Raw genomic sequence first — 18,633 nt, 5'->3', positions numbered from 1 at the left:
AGAGTGGTCCTTGACTCTAATCTTTCTCTCACATCACACTCTATCCATTAGCAAGACCTTTTTATACTCAAAATATAGCCAGTGGAATGATATGATATCTGGGATTCACTTCCAAATAATACAGGAGGGGAGATGTGGATGGAGATATCATTGAAACAAGATTGTCTATAGGCTGGGACTCCCTGGCAGTCCAGTCATTACGACTCTGCGCTTCTACTGCAGGGGGCACAGGTTCGATCCCAAGTTGGGGAACTAAGATCCCGCATGCCGGGTGGCCAATAAAAATAAAAATGGGCAGAGGACCTGAAAAAACATTTTAAAAACTGTCTACAGGTTGATGATTGTTGAAGATGGGGGATGGTACATGGAGGTTCATTATATTTTCTACTTTTGTTCACTGAATTCCTGCTTCTGCTCTCACCTCTACTCCCCACCGCCTGCTTTTAATCTAATCTTCCCACCAACAGTTAGTGTGATACTGTTAAAATGAAAGTACAACCATGTCCCTCTTCTGCTTGGAACTCCCCAGTGGCTCCCCATTTCAATCAGAGTAAAAGTCAAAGTCTTAATAGTCTTCAAAATCCTACACAATTTACCCCCCACCCTTGTACTCAAACCTCATCCCCTCCCACTCTCCCCCCTTGATCATTCCATTCCAGTCACACTGCTATTCCTCAATCCCACCAGGCACACTGCCGCCACAGGGCCTTTGCACTTGCTGTTCCTTCTCCCATTCTTTTTTTTTTTTTTTAATATTTATTTATTTTTTTTTTTGGCTGAGCCGGATCTTAGTTGCGGCACATGGGATCTTTCGTTGCAGCGTGTGGACTTCTTAGTTGCCACATACAGACTCTTAGTTGAGGCATGCGTGTGGGATCTAGTTCCCCGACCAGGGATCGAACCTGGGCCCCCTGCATTGGGAGAGTGGAGTCTTACGTTCTAGACCACCAGGGAAGTCCCACCTTCTCTCATTCTTCCCTCTAACATACATACAGCTCGCTCTTCGCCTCCTTCATGTCTTTGCTCAAATGTCTCCTTTTCAGACCTTCCCTAACCACCTTCTTTGAGACTGAACCCCTAAACATTGCCACTTCTCACTCCCCACACGTAGTCGGTACCTTTTAACCTCTTTCCCTGTTTTATTTTCCTGATTAGCACTTATCACCATCTTAATTACTATAATGTTACTTATTTATCCTGTTTATTATCTGTCTCCACCATTAGAGTGTAAGCCCTCTGCAGTCCAAGAATTTTGCCTATTCACTGTTTTATCCCCAGGACACCTGCCTGGCACATAGCAGGCACTAAACAAATGCTTGTTGAATGAATGGCATTCCGAGTTTCAAACCCTGCCCACTTGTCCAGGCACAGCTCTCACCTCTCCCCTCCCTGCCCTCCATGCCAACGTGGATCTGACAGCCGAGTCCTGGCACATACCAGGATGATTCACACTTCTCAGCCTTATCCTGTCTTGTGCCCTCTGTCTCCTGGCTGCATTCTCAGTCTTTTAAGACTCATCTCAAGCAGCTGTCCACTGACACCACAGGTGACCCGGAAAAAACTCTTCTGCCTGAATTTCCACCAGGTTTCTGTGCCCTCTTTTCTCCTAGTACACAGGACACTGGACTTCCTGTGTCTCCTCTGTCTCCCTCACTGCTCTGGGAGCCCCTGGGGCAGCAACCACATCTTATGTTTTCTTCTTAGCACAATGTCTGGCACCCAGCCAGCACTCACTAGATGTACAGTGAACGAATAATAATATTTGCATTTACTTAATGTTTTCTCTGCTAAATGTTCTCACGCTTAATCCACACAACCTATGGGGTAGGTATTATTCTTAAACCCATTTTAAGGATTATTTATGTGAGGATCAGAGAGGTTAAGAGTCTGGCAAAGGGCAGACTGGAATTCCAGAGTTTGTTCTGCGGGACCCTAGAATCCCCACTGTTCAGCCCAACCTCCAGCGAGTCCCTGCTCTTACTGAGCCTGTTTCTCAGGTGACAAGGTTGTGGGGATGGGATTGGTGGATACCATCCAACTCCCATCTCTGGGGGAGTTACCTTTCCCGGGGCCATCCTCAAGCCAATCTCAGTTTCCAAGTTGTAAAAGGGAAACTAAGAGTTGAGAAACGAAACCTACAGCAGAAAGCGTGACTAAAAGCCCCGCCTGTTAAGGTGGTTTCACCCAGTGTCCCTTGGTGCCCCAGCCACAGCAAACAGCCTCCAGGAAGAGGATCCCCTGGTCAGCCAGACACGTCTTGTTTCCTCTCCACTCTGGTCCTTTATTCCACAGGGTGCTGGAGGTCAGCTGAGGAGGAGTCCCCTTAAAGAAGAGTGTGTGTGCCAGGAGCTGGGTAGGTGTGTGGGTATATATCTAGCCACCAGTGGCACTCTCAAGACAGAGATGGCAGTGCCCCCGGAGCTTTTTGTCACCCCAGCTTCCGGACTGAACTCCTTCGTGGCTCACTGTCTGCATCCCAGCCAGGAGTGGAAAAAAGAGGTGCTGGAGACAGTGCAGACCGTGGAACAGTTCCTGAGAGAGCAGAGCTTCCAGGGGGAGCGTGGGCTGGACCAGGAATTCGGGGTGCTGAAGGTGGTCAAGGTGAGACTTGTTCCCTCCATCCCCAGGCCAGGGCTGGGCAAAATGCAGCTTGTGGGTCTACATCCCTGAGGATGCTGGGACCTCTTGCCTCATTATCCCTAGCCCCTGCTACTGACATCTCAAGACATTCCATCCCAGTGCACTGCTGCCTTGAGCAGAGCAAGTCCAGTAAGGAAGCTAATCATAATAGTGCACTTTTTTGGATGCACTAGCCTAACCCCTTAACATGTATTATGTCTAATTTGTGTACCCTGTGAGGTAAGTACTATTCTTTTCCCATTTTACTGATGAGCAGAATGGAAACAGTGATTTAAGATCCATAATGACCAAATGCAATGCAAGATCTCTGATTGGATTTTGGTGTGAATGGGCCATCTGTAAAATATAATTTGGGAACAACTGGGGAAATTTCAATATGGCCAGAATATTAAATAATATATATAAGGGAATTGTTTTTTAAAATATTTATTTATTTTATTTATTTATTTTCTTGGCTGCGTCAGGTCTTAGTTGTGGCAATGCGGGATCTTTTGTTGCAGCATGCAGGCTCGGGCTTCTCTCTAGTTGTGGCATGTGTGTTTTCTCTCTCTAGTTGTGGCTCGTGGGCTCCAGGGTGTGTGGGCTCTGTAGTTTGCGGCACGCAGCCTCTCTAGTTGAGGTGTGGGAGCTCAGTAGTTGTGGCACGTGGGCTTAGTTGCCCTGCGGCATGTGAGATCTTAGTTCCCCCACCAGGGATCGAACCCGAGTCCCCTGCACTGGAAGGTGGATTCTTTACCACTGGACCACCAGGGAAGTCCCAGGGAATTGTTTTTTTGAGACATAATAGTTTTGTGGTTATGGGGGAATCCTCTGTTGGACACAAATGCTAAAGTATTTAGGGACAATAGTCCTTAGTGTCTGTAATTTACTTTAAAGTGGCTTAGTTGAAGCAAATATGGCAAAGAGTTTAGACTTGTTGAATCTGACTGGGTGGATGTATAAGTGTTCATTGTATTCTCTTTCTATTTTTCTGTTTAAAATTTTTGATAATGGAAAATTTTTTTAATGGAAGCTCAGAGAGGTGAGGTCACTTGCCCAAAGTCACACAGCTAGTGGTGAAGCTGGGATTTCAACCAGGATCTATCTTACTCCACTCCAGGCTGAGCTTTATTCCCCCAAGCCCTTCCTGCAGCTGTGTCATGTCACCTCCTGTCCTAGCTAGGATAATAATGCAAGAGGGTCAAAACTAGAAAGGTGTGATGAGAAAAACAACTTTTGAGGAAAACAATTTTGTTTTTCTGAGTGGCTGCCTAGGCATTTTACAGTATGGTGACCCTACTAACACCAAAAGTTCAGAGTCTGGACTTTTAGATAGGTTTCGGGTATCCCCACAGGTTCCTGCTTTCCTTTCCTGGTGGAACCTTTTAAAATAACCACTTAGTGGGCTTCCCTGGTGGTCCAGTGGTTAAGACTCTGAGCTTCCACTGCAGCGGGCACGGGTTCGATCCCTGGTCAGGAAAGTTCTGCGTGCCGCACCGTGTGGCCAAAATACATAAATAAATAAAATTTTTTAAAAATTTAGAGCTAAGAGGGTTTAAAAAAATTTTTTTAATTAAAAAAAATAACCACTTAGAGTTAAGCCTGTGAAAAGTTAGTAACCTCTGCCCCAATCACCTTGTAAGTAAGTACTAGGTGCTTGCTACCTTGCTCTATCTCCTGCTGGTTTGTGACCTGGGGCGGAGAACTGCGCTTCCCCCGGCTCACTGCATCCCCTTGCTTCTGGGATCTGTAAGTAATAAATCTTTTTTTTTTATTTTTTAAAATTAATTTTTGTTGTTGGAGTATAGCTGCTTTACAGTGTTGTGTTAGTCTCTGCTGTACAGCAAAGTGAATCAGTTATACGTATACATATATCCTCTCCTTTTTAGATTTCTTTCTCATTCAGGTCACCACAGAGCATTGAGCAGAGTTCCCTGTGCTATACAGTCGGTTCTCATTAGTTATCTGTTTTTGAAAGTAATAAATCTTATGACTCTACTCTCTTTGTGTGGGTGTATTGAAACTGCACCTTTCCTCCAAATGACCCCATGGGTTTCATTTCCCCACAGAGGGAGTGTGGATGCTGAGGGAGCTACCTGCCCACCGTGTGTGGGCGGCTTGTGCCCCCTGGCCAATGAGAAATTAACACTTTATTTGGGCTTTAAACCCTCCCCCCACCACTGAAAATCTGGTGAGCTGTGCTGGTCCACATGAGTGAATGCTTGTCCTTGGGTTTGAATAGGTTTGGACTGAAGCAAGTCATGAAGCGTGTTCTAGACCGCTCTTCCCTCTCTGCCTGTATCTTACCAGTGGAAAAGGTGGGACGGGCAGTGCAGTCACAGCCTTCAGTGGGAGGTGCTCTTCATCTGCACCCAGGGTGCCATTCCCAGCCCTCTCACATGGGGCAGAAACGCTGAGTCCGAATGCAGGTGGAGAAACAAAATGGAAAAGGAAGAGGAAAGAAAAGATGGAGGAATCCTGCACAGAAGCAGGGCCTGTCACATAGACTTGGGTCACAGGGAAGAAAGAGGTAGAACCACCACACCTGGTGTTCTGACCCTCTCTCTGACTGTGACTATCACTCCTGGCTGTGAGTCCATGGCGAGTTGATTAACCCTCAACTGCCTTCCTTTTCTCATCTGTACAATGGGGATAATTATACTAGTCCCCCCACCTCAATTAATGGGGGTGAGGATTAAAAGACACTGTGTGTATAAAGGGCTTTCAGTGGTGCCAGGCACAGCAAGGGCTCAACTGGTGGCAGCTGGGTCATCATCAATGTTCCTTGACTCCACCCACCAGCGGAGGTAGCCGACCTGAGGTCTGATGCACCCACCCTGGCAATTCCACCTCCCAACCTGGAGTGAGAAAGAGAGAAGGCCAGAGAGTTGGGGGACTTAGTATTCCAGAGGCCACAGCACTGGAGAGCAAGTTTAGGATCTCAGAACATCAAAAAGACCCTTTCAAAATCATCCAGCTCAGGCTCCTTCAATTCAGATGGGGAAGCTGAACTCCAGGCAGGAGAAGAGATGATCTACGTCAAGTAGAGCAGAAGGAAGAGAGATATATTGCTGACTTCCTGTGTGCCAGGCACCACGGCAAGCCCTTGGCACACATTGTCTTATCAAATCCTCCCAATCACCCAGTGACTCATGTGCCATCATTACTCTGAGGTTCCAGATGAGGGACAGCGTTCAGAAGGATCATGCAACTGAGAAACAGGGGCGCGAGGTGAGGTCAAGGTCAGGCCGCCCCGTTCCCCAGCCCTTGGTTCTCATTCACCAGGCAATCCTATGCCCCCCTTTTTATTTTTATTTTATTTTATTTTTTAGGTATTAGTTTCTTTCTTTCTTTATTTATTTAGGCTGTGCCAGGTCTGAGTTGCCACAGGCGGGATCTTAGTTGTGGCATGCAGACTTCTTAGCTGCGGCATGCATGCAGGACCTAGTTCCCCAACCAGGGATCAAACCTGGGCACCCTGCATTGGGGGGGGGGCGGAGTATTACCCACTGGACCACCAGGGAAGTCCCTGTGCCCCCCTTTTTAATGTCATGATATTATTCAGACATCCGCCCCCCCCAAGAATCCTCCAACCACCACCCTGTGGAGGATGACTGTTCCCTTGGAGTGGGGATCACTCTGCAGATAAGGCTGAGTCTCGGAAGTGAGGCAGTGGAGTAAATAAGAAGCGTGGGCTGTGGAGTCTGGCTGCCTGGTTGGAAGTGTCCACTGTGTGACCCTGGACGAGAGGCTTGCCTCTCGACATCCCCGCTTTCTCCCCTGTAAAGAAGGGATGTTAATGCTCCACACCCGGACTTCCCTGGTGGCACAGTGATTAAGAATCCGCCTGCCAATGCAGGGGACACGGATTCGATCTCTGGTCAGGGAAGATCCCACATGCTACGGAGCAACTAAGCCCGTGCGCCACAGCTACTGAGCCTGTGCTCTAGAGGCCCCGAGCCACAACTACTGAAACCAGCGCGCCTAGAGCCCGTGCTCCGCAACAAGAGAAGCCACCACAATGAGAAGCCCGCGCACTGCAATGAAGAGTAGCCCCCGCTCACCACAACTAGAGAAAGCCCTCGCGCAGCAAAGACCCAATGCAGCCAAAATTAAATAAATAAAGAAACAAATTATTTTATGAAAAGGAAATACTCACCGCCCATCCCTCAGGGCGGTGGCGATCATCCGTGGAAAGAGCCTCAGGGATTGCCTGGTCCAGGCAGTGGCCTCTGGGTGATGGGACTCTGTGCTCTGCAGGTGGGCTCCTTCGGGAACGGCACAGCGCTCAGGGACAGCTCAGAGGTGGAGCTGGTGATTCTCCTGAGCGGTTTCCACAGCTTCCAGGAGGAGGCCAGGCACCACCACGACATTCTGAGCCTGCTATGTGAAAAGCTCAGGTATTGCCAGGACCTCCTGAGCCTCCAGCTCCAGGACCTGAGGCTGGTCCAGGGAGTCCCCTCTGCTGTCGCCTTCACCATCCAGTCCTGGGAGACTGCGGAGCCCATCACTGTCACCATCGTGCCAGCCTACGGGGTCCTGGGTAAGGGGAAGCCCACCAGACTCACACGACCGCCCTCCCGGGGGACCCGCAACTTCCTCACCTCTCCTTCGTGGCCACGTGCAGACACCTGTATTCACCCATTCAACCCATGTCCTGTGCTGGGTGCTGGGTGACCACAGTGCCTGGGACTGATTCAACTCTGGCTGTCCTGTGGCTCAACTTAGGAAACAGATTTATCAAAGAATCACACAGATAAATATATGATTGGAGAGGACGTGAGAGCCATGGAGGGGAAGGCGTAAGAGCAACCCCAGGCACTTCTGGAACATTTACCATGGGGGCGGGGCCTGTCATTGTCTGTGCTTTCCTGGAAGCAGAGCCTGAGACAGGGATGTGAGGATAAGCAGTCCCAGGAGATGCTGGCGGGGAAGCAGGGGAGTGAGACGGAAGGGGGGGAGCACGACAAGGTGCAGGTTGAACTAGTCACCGTGCTGAGCAGCTGGGCTTGTGCCCTGCAGAGCTCTGGAAAAAGTACAGAGCACGTCTCCCAAGTGGGTTGTTGAGTGTTTCATCCACCAGCTTCCCATCAGCCATCGGCTGAGGGCTGCTTCCCGGGAGCACCGATGACACTAGTAACGGTATCAGCTACAAGCCCAGATGATCCAGCTTTCATCTGGTGCACCGGCTCCTCTTAACTAGAGTGGCTGCTGGGAGTTGCTCCATGGAGAAAGTGTCAGAATTGGAATCCCATCTGAGCCAGAAAGAGACAGTGGGAGGCATCAGTGGTAGTGATGTATGCCCCACCCTTCAGCAAACGTGCTCTCTGAACCCAGCTTTCTTATATGGAACTGGTCCTTCCCTATAGTGACGGACGCTTCATATAAATCACTGAGAGATCCAAAACAGACATTAAGGGAAACTGAGGGTGACGGGCACATCAAGAGAGGACAATAGTCCTTGAGTAGCCTGAGGAATAGAAAACCCACTTTAAAAAAAAATGTATTTTATTGAAGTCTAGTTGATTTACAATGTTGTGTTAATTTCTGCTGTACAGCAAAGTGAGTCAGTTATCCATATATACACCATTATGTTTTATCACAGCATATTGAATCCAGTTCCCTGTGCTGTACAGTAGGACCTTGTTGTTTCTCCATCCTATGTATAATAGTTTGCATCTGCTAATCCCAGACTCCCACTCCATCCCTCCCCCCCCACCCTCCCCCTTTGGTAACCTCAAGTCTGTTCTCTATGCCTGTGAGTCTGTTTCTGGAAAACTCACTTTTGATTCTCCAGAAGGACAATCAAGAAGGCAAACTGTTAGTCTCTTAAGCTATGTGGTCCCAGGTCTCCCTAGAGAGATACTCCAATAATTACCAGTCTCTCCCCCATGGACTAGTCAGCAACCTGGGGCTTCCTGAGCCCTCACTCTCTCCTCTTTGCCTCCTCTCTCCTCAGAGCCTCCTATTCCCAACTCTAATCCCTCCCCAGAGGTCTATGTGAGTCTGATTAAGGCCCGCAGTTCCCCTGGACATTTCTCCCCATCCTTCAGCGAGCTGCAGAGAAACTTCGTGAAACACCGGCCCACCAAGCTGAAGAGCCTCCTGCGGCTGGTAAAACACTGGTACCTGGAGGTGAGGAGGCTGTCAGGCTGGGGGCAGGAGCAGAAGATGGAGGAGGGAAGGGAAGAAAAAGGCAGGAACCATATCTGTCATCTCGGGAAACTGCACCAAGAGGCAGTGGAGGTGGGGTGCGAGAGAAGGCTCACCTTTTTTTTTGCGGTACGCGGGCCTCTCGCTGCTGTGGCCTCTACCGTTGCGGAGCACAGGCTCCGGACGCGCAGGCTCAGCGGCCATGGCTCACAGGCCCAGCCGCTCCGCGGCATGTGGGATCTTCCCGGACCGGGGCACGAACCCGTGTCCCCTGCGTCGGCAGGCGGACTCTCAACCACTGCGCCACCAGGGAAGCCCAAGGCTCACCGTTTAAAATGTAAACCTGGCAGAAGATGCAGATGAAGAAGGAGGAAGGAGAGGAGGGGGAGGAGAAAGAAACAGAGGAGGAAGGAGAGAAATAAGGAACGTACTGTATTTCAAAGAACGAGTGCTTGTAATGGTCCAGCTACAGTCCAGTGCTGGCTAAGGTCAACTTCTCTGGGCTGTCTGGGCATTAATCTCAGCTGATTAAGGACTAACAAGAGGAAAAATTCGTTTAATTCCACACTGCACCAATTCCCCCTCCAAATGATTGAGTTCCTGAGTATCATGATCATTACTGAGTGAGTACATCCACAGCAGCTACTTTTTAGATTTCACATATGATGTCTGCATGGTACCAGGTATATTTCAAGCTACCCAGATGAACATGTCATCTGAACTTATGAAAGGAAGACTCAGAAACAAACAAAAAATGAGAAAGAAAGAAAAAAGATGCTTACTTATTTTTTTTTAAATGGTAAGGGTCAGATTTTAGAAAGACCAGTCCAGTCCAAAAAGAAAAAAAAAAGTATTTAAAGATAAAAATCAGAATATTACCAAAGTTAGTTTATAGTTAGTATGTTTATGGTGGAAAAGCAGTCATTTTCTTACATGATTATCACTTCTACCAAGGTTGTGATGTATCTTCAGATGTTAGCATCACCGAAGCCAAGAGTGAAATTGGTTTTATTGGTCAGTCAGTCACTTAAGAGGCATTGATCCAAGGTTTTGTGGATTTGGAGAGCTAGAACTCAACAAAATGATCTTTTTGCTTTGTCTGTCTAAGTGTACAAAGTGTTTTCTTCCTGTATATGACTTGCACATTTATAGTAATGTCCACAGAACAACGTATCAGCTTTACTTCTATAGCCCTTTCTTTGTTCAAGTCTCTGCCACTAAGGGACTTCCCTGGCGGTGCAGTGGTTAAGACTCCATGCTTCCACTGCAGGAGGCACAGGTTTGATTCCTGGTCAGGGAACCAAGATCCCCATGTGGCCAAAAACAAACAAACAAGCAAACAAAAAAACCCCAAAAGTCTCTGCCTCTAAGACAAGAATTTGTCTGCATATGGTTTTTTGAAACAGTTTTTTGATTCAATATTATTATTTATTTATTTGTTTGTTTGTTTGTTTGTTTGTTTTTGTCTGTGTTGGGTCTTCGTTGCTGCGCCCAGGCTTTCTCTAGTTGCAGCGAGCGGGGGCTACTCTTCATTGTGGTGCGCAGGCTTCTGATTGCGGTGGCTTCTCTTGTTGCGGAGCACAGGCTCTAGGCACGTGGGCTTCAGTAGTTGTGGCTCATGGGCTCTAGAGCGCAGACTCAGTAGTTGTGGCGCACGGGCTTAGTTGCTCCGCGGCATGTGGGATCTTCCCTGACCAGGGCTCAAACCCGTGTCCCCTGCAGGCGGATTCTTAACCACTGTGTCACCAGGGAAGTCCCTGATTCAGTATTATTGATTTGATGTTTTCTTTTATTTGAGAACTTTTATTTAGCTAAGTGTTACAAGATGTGTTTGTTGATACTTAAGGACACAAAGAGATCATATTGTATGCTAAACAAAACTAGAATCCCATGATGCTAAAAAAGTTGATAGTTCATTTTTGTCTGGAAACGTAACATCACAGGAGTTGTCGTTCACTTTCATGGTTCAAAATTATTTTATGATTCTTACCAACTCATCTACTGGGGTCAGGGACCAAGGAACATGTAAGTGAGCTTCTCTGGGTTCTATCCACCAAATCTTAACTGTAAGAATATCACTGATCTCAGAGATACCCAAGTTTGTGCATGCTCATGACAAACCAAAAAGTGTTATTTTGACTATCTATAATTCTGGGCTTTCATAAGCCTTGCAACAGTATCAGTTTCCAAGGGGGACTTATGAGCATCATTTCCGCATGTGAAGAGATGCCCTTGATTTCTTTTGTGTTTTAATTTACGAACAAGCTGATGTTTATGTTCTATCTTTTGAAGTATTTAATTCAATGCCATTTTGGGAAAAAGATGGGGCTTTCCCCAGTGTTTTGGCTGAGCTTTCTTTTTTGTGTGTGTGTGGTACGCGGGCCTCTCACTGTTGTGGCCTCTCCTGTTGCGGGGCACAGGCTCCGGACGCGCAGGCCCAGCGGCCATGGCTCACGGGCCTAGCCACTCTGCAGCATGTGGGATCTTCCCGGACCAGGGCACGAACCCATGTCCCCTGCATCAGCAGGCAGACTCTCAACCACTGTGCCACCAGGGAAGCCCTTGGCTGAGCTTTTGACATAAGTGTTTTGTTTGGTTGTTTTTTTGTTTTGTTTTGGAGGTTTTTTTGTCTTTTACCATTTTAAGTGTACAAGTCAGTGGCATTAATTACATTCACAGTGTTGTGTAAATATCACCATTATTTCCAGAACTTTTTTTTATCATCCAAAACAGAAACTATACCTGTTAAACAATAACCTCCCATTCTACCCTCCCTCCAGCCCTGTAATCTCTATTCTACTTTCTATCTCTAAGAACTTGACCGCTCTAGGGACCTCTTATAAGTGGAGTCATACAATATTTGTCCTTTTCTGTCTGATCCTTTTTTTCCTTTTTGGCTGTGCCACGCGGCACGCGGGATCTTAGTTCCCCTAACAGGGATGGAACCGTGCCTCCTGCAGTGAAAGGACAAGTCCTACCCACTGGACCACCAGGGAATTCCCTGTGTCTGATTATTAACCGTGGGATTATCATACCTAATTGGATGAGATTTCTGACATGAATACAAGTTTACATATGCATTTGATTTATTCTTTTTTTTTTTAATTTATTTATTTATTTAATTTTGGCTGTGTTGGGTCTTCGTTGCTACCCGCGGGCTTTCTCTAGTTGCGGCGAGCTGGGGCTACTCTTCGTTGCGGTGCGTGGGCTTCTCATTGCGGTGGCCTCTCTTATTGCGGAGCACGGGCTCTAGGTGCGTGGACTTCAGTAGTTGTGGCTTACAGGCTCAGTAGTTGTGGCGCACAGGCTTAGCTGCTATGCGGCACGTGGGATCTTCCTGGACCAGGGCTCCAACGCGTGTCCCCTGCATTGGCAGGCGGATTCTTAACCACTGAGCCACCAGGAAAGTTCCAATTTATTCTTGATTTATCTAAGTCTAGCATGGTAGGAAGGAGGACAGATTTTTTGAACGTATGTAAACGCTACATAGTCCTGAAAAGGAACTTAATAAAGACACTTTGTGAATGTTAAGCCATCATTCTGAATAGTTTTATAAGTAAGGCCAATTTATATATGCTATTATTTTACAGAATAATTATCTTTGTTTTCCTGAGGATTTGTTAGTTCATAATCTATAGTAGGAATTTTTATAGGGATTTTTTTTATTCTGAGGTATCAGTTGGAATAATATATCATTTACAGAATGTATCTTAGTTTGCATATGTATTTCCGTATATTGAGGGTAGGAGAGTAAGAAAGAAAGGTTTTTTTTCCTCTCTCATATAGTCATCAATAGAACATTAACCTGAGTAATTAATTCTCATTTTGTTAAGCAATCTGCTCTTATGAAGTTGCCTACTTCTGAAATAAAAGATTCTGGTGAAATTCTGACTCAGTCCCCTTTGGTGGCCATATGAGTCTTTATCCACGAATTTATTACACTTCATAAATTTCCCATAGTGGAGTTGGGAGGAAGAGATTTGCTGGCAGATAGATTATATTGTAATCAAACCATTCTTTTATGAAATCCTTTTTTTTCATTTACATACATAAAAACAACAAGAATTGGCAGCTGTGATTTTATTATTTTAATTACGGGTCCAAAATAAACACAGCATAAAATCTAACAGTCCCTCAGCTCCTAATTTTACAGGGCTGTCTTCCAGGAATCATATGTGTGTGCGTGCACACACTGCACCCCTACCCCCCAATATTTGCGTGGTTTAAATTCATAATGGCATACAAGACAACAATAACAGGGCTCCCAGGAGATATCTGAATTCTCAAGACAAACAGACCAAAAGAGAGCAAGAGAGAGAGAGAAACACAAAATACAATCAAATTCTCATTGACTGGGCTTCCCTGGTGGCGCAGTGGTTGAGAGTCTGCTTGCCGATGCAGGGGATACGGGTTCGTGCCCCGGTCCAGGAAGATCCCATATGCCGCAGAGTGGCTGGGCCCGTGAGCCATGGCCACTGAGCCTGCATGTCCGGAGCCTGTTGCTCCGCAACAGGAGAGGCCACAACAGTGAGAGGCCCGCGTACCGCAAAAAAAAAAAAAAAAAAGAAAAGAAATTTTCACTTCCTAGCTCAATGTTAGAGAGGTTCTTTAGACAGGAGGTGACTGGTATCCGTTAAGATGCTTTCTTTTGCAAGTAACAGAAAAACAGAAAAACCAACTCAAACTGGCTTAACCAATAAAGAGAATTATCAGCTCATGTGTGAAAACCCACAGCAGTGGAGAGGAGGCTTCAGGCACTGTTTGATGAATGCTCCAGCTCAGTTTCTCTATAATACTCTCAGCGTCTCTCAATTCTATATGTCACCTTGGTCCACAGGCTGGCTTCCCTCATGGTGGCAAAATGGCCACATCTGTTCCTGCCCTCACATCCACATAGAAGAGAGGATTTCTCTTCTTTCAACCACTGAACAAAAGAATGAGGCTTGACTCAAATTAAGCCAACTTAGATTACAAAGCTTCTCTTGAACCAATCACTTGGCAAGGGGAATAGGTTTATACTGGTGACCCTGTCCAGTCAGGGCCAAGCCTGGAGATGAGGATTGGGTCAATCCCGTCCAAACAGCATGGCTACTATACAACGGGGAAGGAAGAAACGCCTGTTAGAGAGGCAACCTCAGTGTTCACCATGGATTCTCAGCTATTACCTAGTTCTATAGTCCCCCAACACACGCATACTATTTTTTTTCTCTTTAGCTAAGAAAAGTTTTCTTTAAAAGAAATCTTTCAGAAGCCTAAATAGATTAAAATGGAGCTGCTTAGGCTGGGGTGCTGATTACAGAGGTCAACCTGCTCACTCCTTGGGACACCCCTTTATCCCTCCATTTCCAGGAGTTATGTCAAGCACAGTTTGAAACCAACTGGAGTAACCTAGCTGCTTAATTCTAAAATGGAGAAACCCATTTAGGGCCAGAGAGGGAAAGTGACTTGGCCAAGACTACGCAGCCAGTAGGTAGCAGAGCTGGGACCACGACTTGGATTTTTCTAGTTTCTGGTTCAATGTCATCCTTATAAGGAATCTTGGGGTCTTGCTCTCTCTTCCCATGTCTTTCAACAGTGTGTGAAATCCTGGTGCCTTAAGGCCAAGCTACCCCCTCTCTATGCCCTTGAGCTACTGACCATCTACGCCTGGGAAGTGGGTACTCAGGAGAAGGAATGTTTCGGGTTGGACAGCGGCCTGGCCACCGTGATGAGACTGCTTCAGCAGTATGAGTTACTCTGTATCTACTGGACCTACTACTACACGTTCCAGAACCCGATCATTGAGGACTTTGTTAGAAAACAGCTCAAAAAAGAGAGGTACTAGATCACTGCATGCCAACCACATCTCAAAGAGAAAAGAAAGAGAATTAAGGGAAACACACTTGATATCTCAAGTTGACTGCCTTTCAAAATTGCAAGGAACTTAGGGGCTATAAGCCTTTTCCTTGTTCCTCGAGCCACCACCCCACACTACCTTAGCCCTCTTGCCCTCAGAAGACCATTTCAGAAAAGCTAAGCTACCTTAGCTTTTTAGTGACAGCACGGGAAACTGGAAAGAACCAGGGAGACCCAAGTGTAAGCCGCTCCACCATTTTCTCATCTCTGTGAGCCCCCATTCCTCATCTGTAAAACAGGAGTAATTGGCACCAAACATGCAGGACTGTTGGGAGAGTCAGATAAAATATTTGTAAAGGGCCTACAGTATCTAGCCTATGGTAGATGCCAGATAAATGTTGTAGCACATGCTGCCTGTACCCATTCGTATCCCCTGGGCCTTTACCATTTCCAGGAAGGCTGGTTCAACCTCCAGCTGTCAGCACCTGCATCCCGTTGCCTGTGGGTTTTCAGCTTCCCCCAGTGACTGGTGGAAGTTGGTGTATAAATACCCCAGCTCCCTCCCATCTCAGATGGAGGGACTCTCTTTGGGACACATGTTCTCTACTACTTCCCAGAGTCCACCCTGGGCGACTAACCCCCAGTTGCTCACAGTGGTAATCACCTTGACACATACACTTTACTGGCATCCTTCCCTTCCCTGTCTCACTTTCCCACTCTCTTATTGGTGCTTCCTGGTATCTCCTTCCAAATAAATGACTTTCACTCAAATCCTGATCTTAGGATCTGCTTCTGGGGGAATGCAGCCTGGGACAACTCTTTACATTAGAAGTTTTAGGTCAATGCAAGCAATATCTCAAGATTGTTTATTATTCCCTTATGTGAGAGTTGGGTCATTTTTAAAAGGGAGAAAAACCTGGCCTCCTAATGAAAAGAGGATTTATTGTAAGGATGCCTAGAAAATTGACCTTGGAAAACCACTGGGACCTGAGGCAAATCTATAGACTCCCCCTCTCTCTGTTGCTCACTCTCATTGCCCACATGCTCCCTTTCCTCTCACTGCTTCTCTCTCCACACCTGTTCAGCTCCCCTCTTACTCCTAGTTGATGAGGAACCTCCATCATTCCTGGTCCAAAATCCAGAGGGAACCAGTCTGATATCTGGGCACAGGGCCTGCATATCAGGTCACCTGGTGGGTCACTTTGGGTCAGGTGACCCCACCCCATAGGACAGCATGTTATTACTCTGAATGAGGCAGGACCATTCAGGGAGTCAGGGATATTGGGAGTTGAGAGCATGGAGCCTAAGGTGTATAGTTCATGTCAGTAGCCTGCTATCACATTGTGTCACTTAGATAAAATCTCAGCTCCCACCTAAGTCAAAAGCTCCTGGAGTACAAGGGCCAGGTCTTGATCATGGGCTTGCCATCCAACACATGTGGTCACCCCAAGCAACCCAAATAGGCTATTAGACACCCTTCAAGCCAATATTCTTTAAAGTATTTATTCAACATTTACCTAGAGGAGAGATGCTTGGAGACAGCCCAACCTCTCCTCTGTTGAGGCAGAGGAGATGGGTAAGAATCCCATCTTCAGGTTGGGAGAACCTAGGGAGGTCTGTGCCTCAGTTTCCTCATCTGTAAAATGGGGGGAAATCATCATCACCATCCTCATCATCATAGTCCCTACCTTATAGAATTGTTGTAGGGATTAAAATAGGTTAATTCACATAGGGTTTGAGCCCGTGCCTCAATAAACATCAGTAAATAGTGGTGGTGGTGTTACTGTCATCCAAAGCAATTCAGCAGCTCTGGCCTTGAACTCACGTATGTAGCCTGGTCAGCAAAATGAAAGCTCTGAACTTGAGGCCCACCTGCCTGAGTGGGCCGCTGTTACTGCTCCAGCATGCCTTTGGGGCTCTCACCCTCCGTACACCTCAAAAATTCCTTGCAAACACCTAAAGTACTCTACCCAAGAGGAATTCTTGGAAACAGAACCCTCTCCATTATGTTACTCTCCGGCAAAGTTTTTGGCCCCTCCTAGACTGACAGTCCTGGGCTCTGGACATAGCAGATGCTCAGATGATTGCCAAGAAGGTTTCTTTCTGGCTTGCGGGCCTCCAAACCATAAAGAACCTGGGCACCTTCTCTCTGTGTTGCAGGCCTATCATCCTGGATCCAGCTGACCCCACCCACAATGTGGCAAAAGGCTACAGATGGGACATAGTCGCTCAGAGGGCCTGCCAGTGTCTGAAACAGGACTGTTGCTATGACAACTATGAGAACCCAGTCCCCCGCTGGAACGTGAAGGTAATGGCTCCTCTCTGGGCTGCCAGGGGCTTGAAGCTCAGAATGAGATAACTGCATAGTATTTACTTCTGTGTCGATGGAGCCAAGAGGACTTTAGTGTCAGTTTGAGGCCTGGCTGCACCACCTACCAGCTCTGTGAACTTAGGGAAATTATTCAACTGTCTGAGCTTCAGATTCCTTATCTTCAAATTCTTGTTTTCCTGTTTTTTCTTCTTCCCATAACCTACCAAAGAATCACTGGGATTCTTTGCTCTCAATCATTCTCTGCATAAGCTGAGCCCAGGCAAGTCAATTCAATCAGCTGTTTTGTGCCAGCACCAGGCTTGGGGTTGATGGGGGGTGACCAAGGGGGCAACAATGGTTCAGAAATAAGACATGGTCACAACCCTTAAGAAACTTGCCAGATGGAAGCAAACTTGCACAAAACTGCTAAATAGAATTACCAGAGAAGATACTCAGAAAACAAAAAACTGCCATATAATATTATAATGTGATGCCGAACCCACAGTACAGGTAAAGAACATAATAATCTATTTTATTCACATTGTGCTTCACGATTTGCATAGCACTTGTTCAGGGACAAGTCTGTAAAATAGAAAGGTCAAGTAGTATTATTATCTTTTTCATTACTATCCCCATTTTACAGATGGAGATTGAGGCTCAGAGAGGTAAAGTGAATTAACCAAGGTCACACTGCTAAGAAGCAGCAGAGCCAGAATTCACACCCAGGTCTTTGTGGGGCTGTGGAATTGGAAAATAAATGTCATCATCATAAGTCACCAAGGAAGATTTCTTGAGGAAATTAAGGCATGAGGTGGTCCCTAAAAGCCAAGGACGGATGTAGACACTCAGAACAAAGGGTTCTCCATCCAGGGAGAGGGTCAGGGTAAGGGATGAGGGGCAAGGGACTAAAGTTGTGTGCAAAAGACTGAGGTGCTTAGAGCAGAAGGCAGAAGCCAAATCAGAGGCTCCCTAATAAGGAGCAGAGATTAAAAACTGGGGGCCCACCAGCCATATGAGGCCCACAGATGGGCTGAAAAGTATATGCCTTTGGATTTTTCCTGAATATAAAAACCATCATGAAAAGATCTTTATCTTTTTTTTTTTATTAGTTTCTGCTTTATAACAAAGTGAATCAGTCATACATATACATCTGTTCCCACATCCCTTCCCTCATGCATCTCCCTCCCTCCCACCCTCCCCATCCCACCCCTCCAGGCGGTCACAAAGCACCGAGCTGATCTCCCTGTGCTCTGCGGCTGCTTCCCACTATCTATCTACCTTACGTTTGGTAGTGTATATATGTCCATGCCTCTCTTTCGCTTTGTCACAGCTTACCCTTCCCCCACCCCATATCCTCAAGTCCATTCTCAAGTAGGTCTGTGTCTTTATTCCTGTTTTACCCCTAGGTTCTTCATGACATTTTTTTTTAAAATTCCATATATATGTGTTAGCATACGGTATTTGCCTTTCTCTTTCTGACTTACTTCACTCTGTATGACAGACTCTAGGTCTATCCACCTCATTACAAATAGCTCAGTTTCGTTTCTTTTTATGGCTGAGTAATATTCCATTGTATATATGTGCCACATCTTCTTTATCCATTCATCCGATGATGGACACTTAGGTTGTTTCCAGCTCCGGGCTATTGTGAAAAAGATCTTTATCTTGACAAATCAGAAGACTTGGCAATGCTAGGCCTATATTCCTTCTTAAAA

At 46.5% G+C, this 18,633-nt stretch overlaps 1 protein-coding gene across 1 annotated transcript; it reads left to right on the top strand.

Moving 5' to 3' along the window:
• Nucleotides 1-2,403: 2,403 nt before the first annotated feature.
• On the top strand, nt 2,404-16,878 carry LOC307061714 (2'-5'-oligoadenylate synthase-like protein; the record flags this gene model as incomplete). Its single annotated transcript, XM_079716981.1, is given in 5 exon segments — nt 2,404-2,601; nt 6,880-7,162; nt 8,579-8,754; nt 16,768-16,788; nt 16,792-16,878. Coding segments are annotated over 5 exon segments (765 nt in total).
• Between the last annotated feature and the right edge of the window lie 1,755 nt (nt 16,879-18,633).

Source organism: Hyperoodon ampullatus (genome assembly GCF_949752795.1).
Source record: "Hyperoodon ampullatus genome assembly, chromosome: 13".
Lineage (NCBI taxonomy): Eukaryota > Metazoa > Chordata > Mammalia > Artiodactyla > Ziphiidae > Hyperoodon > Hyperoodon ampullatus.
Note: the sequence above shows the minus strand (reverse complement) of the source record. Positions and strands in the feature narration are given on the sequence as shown.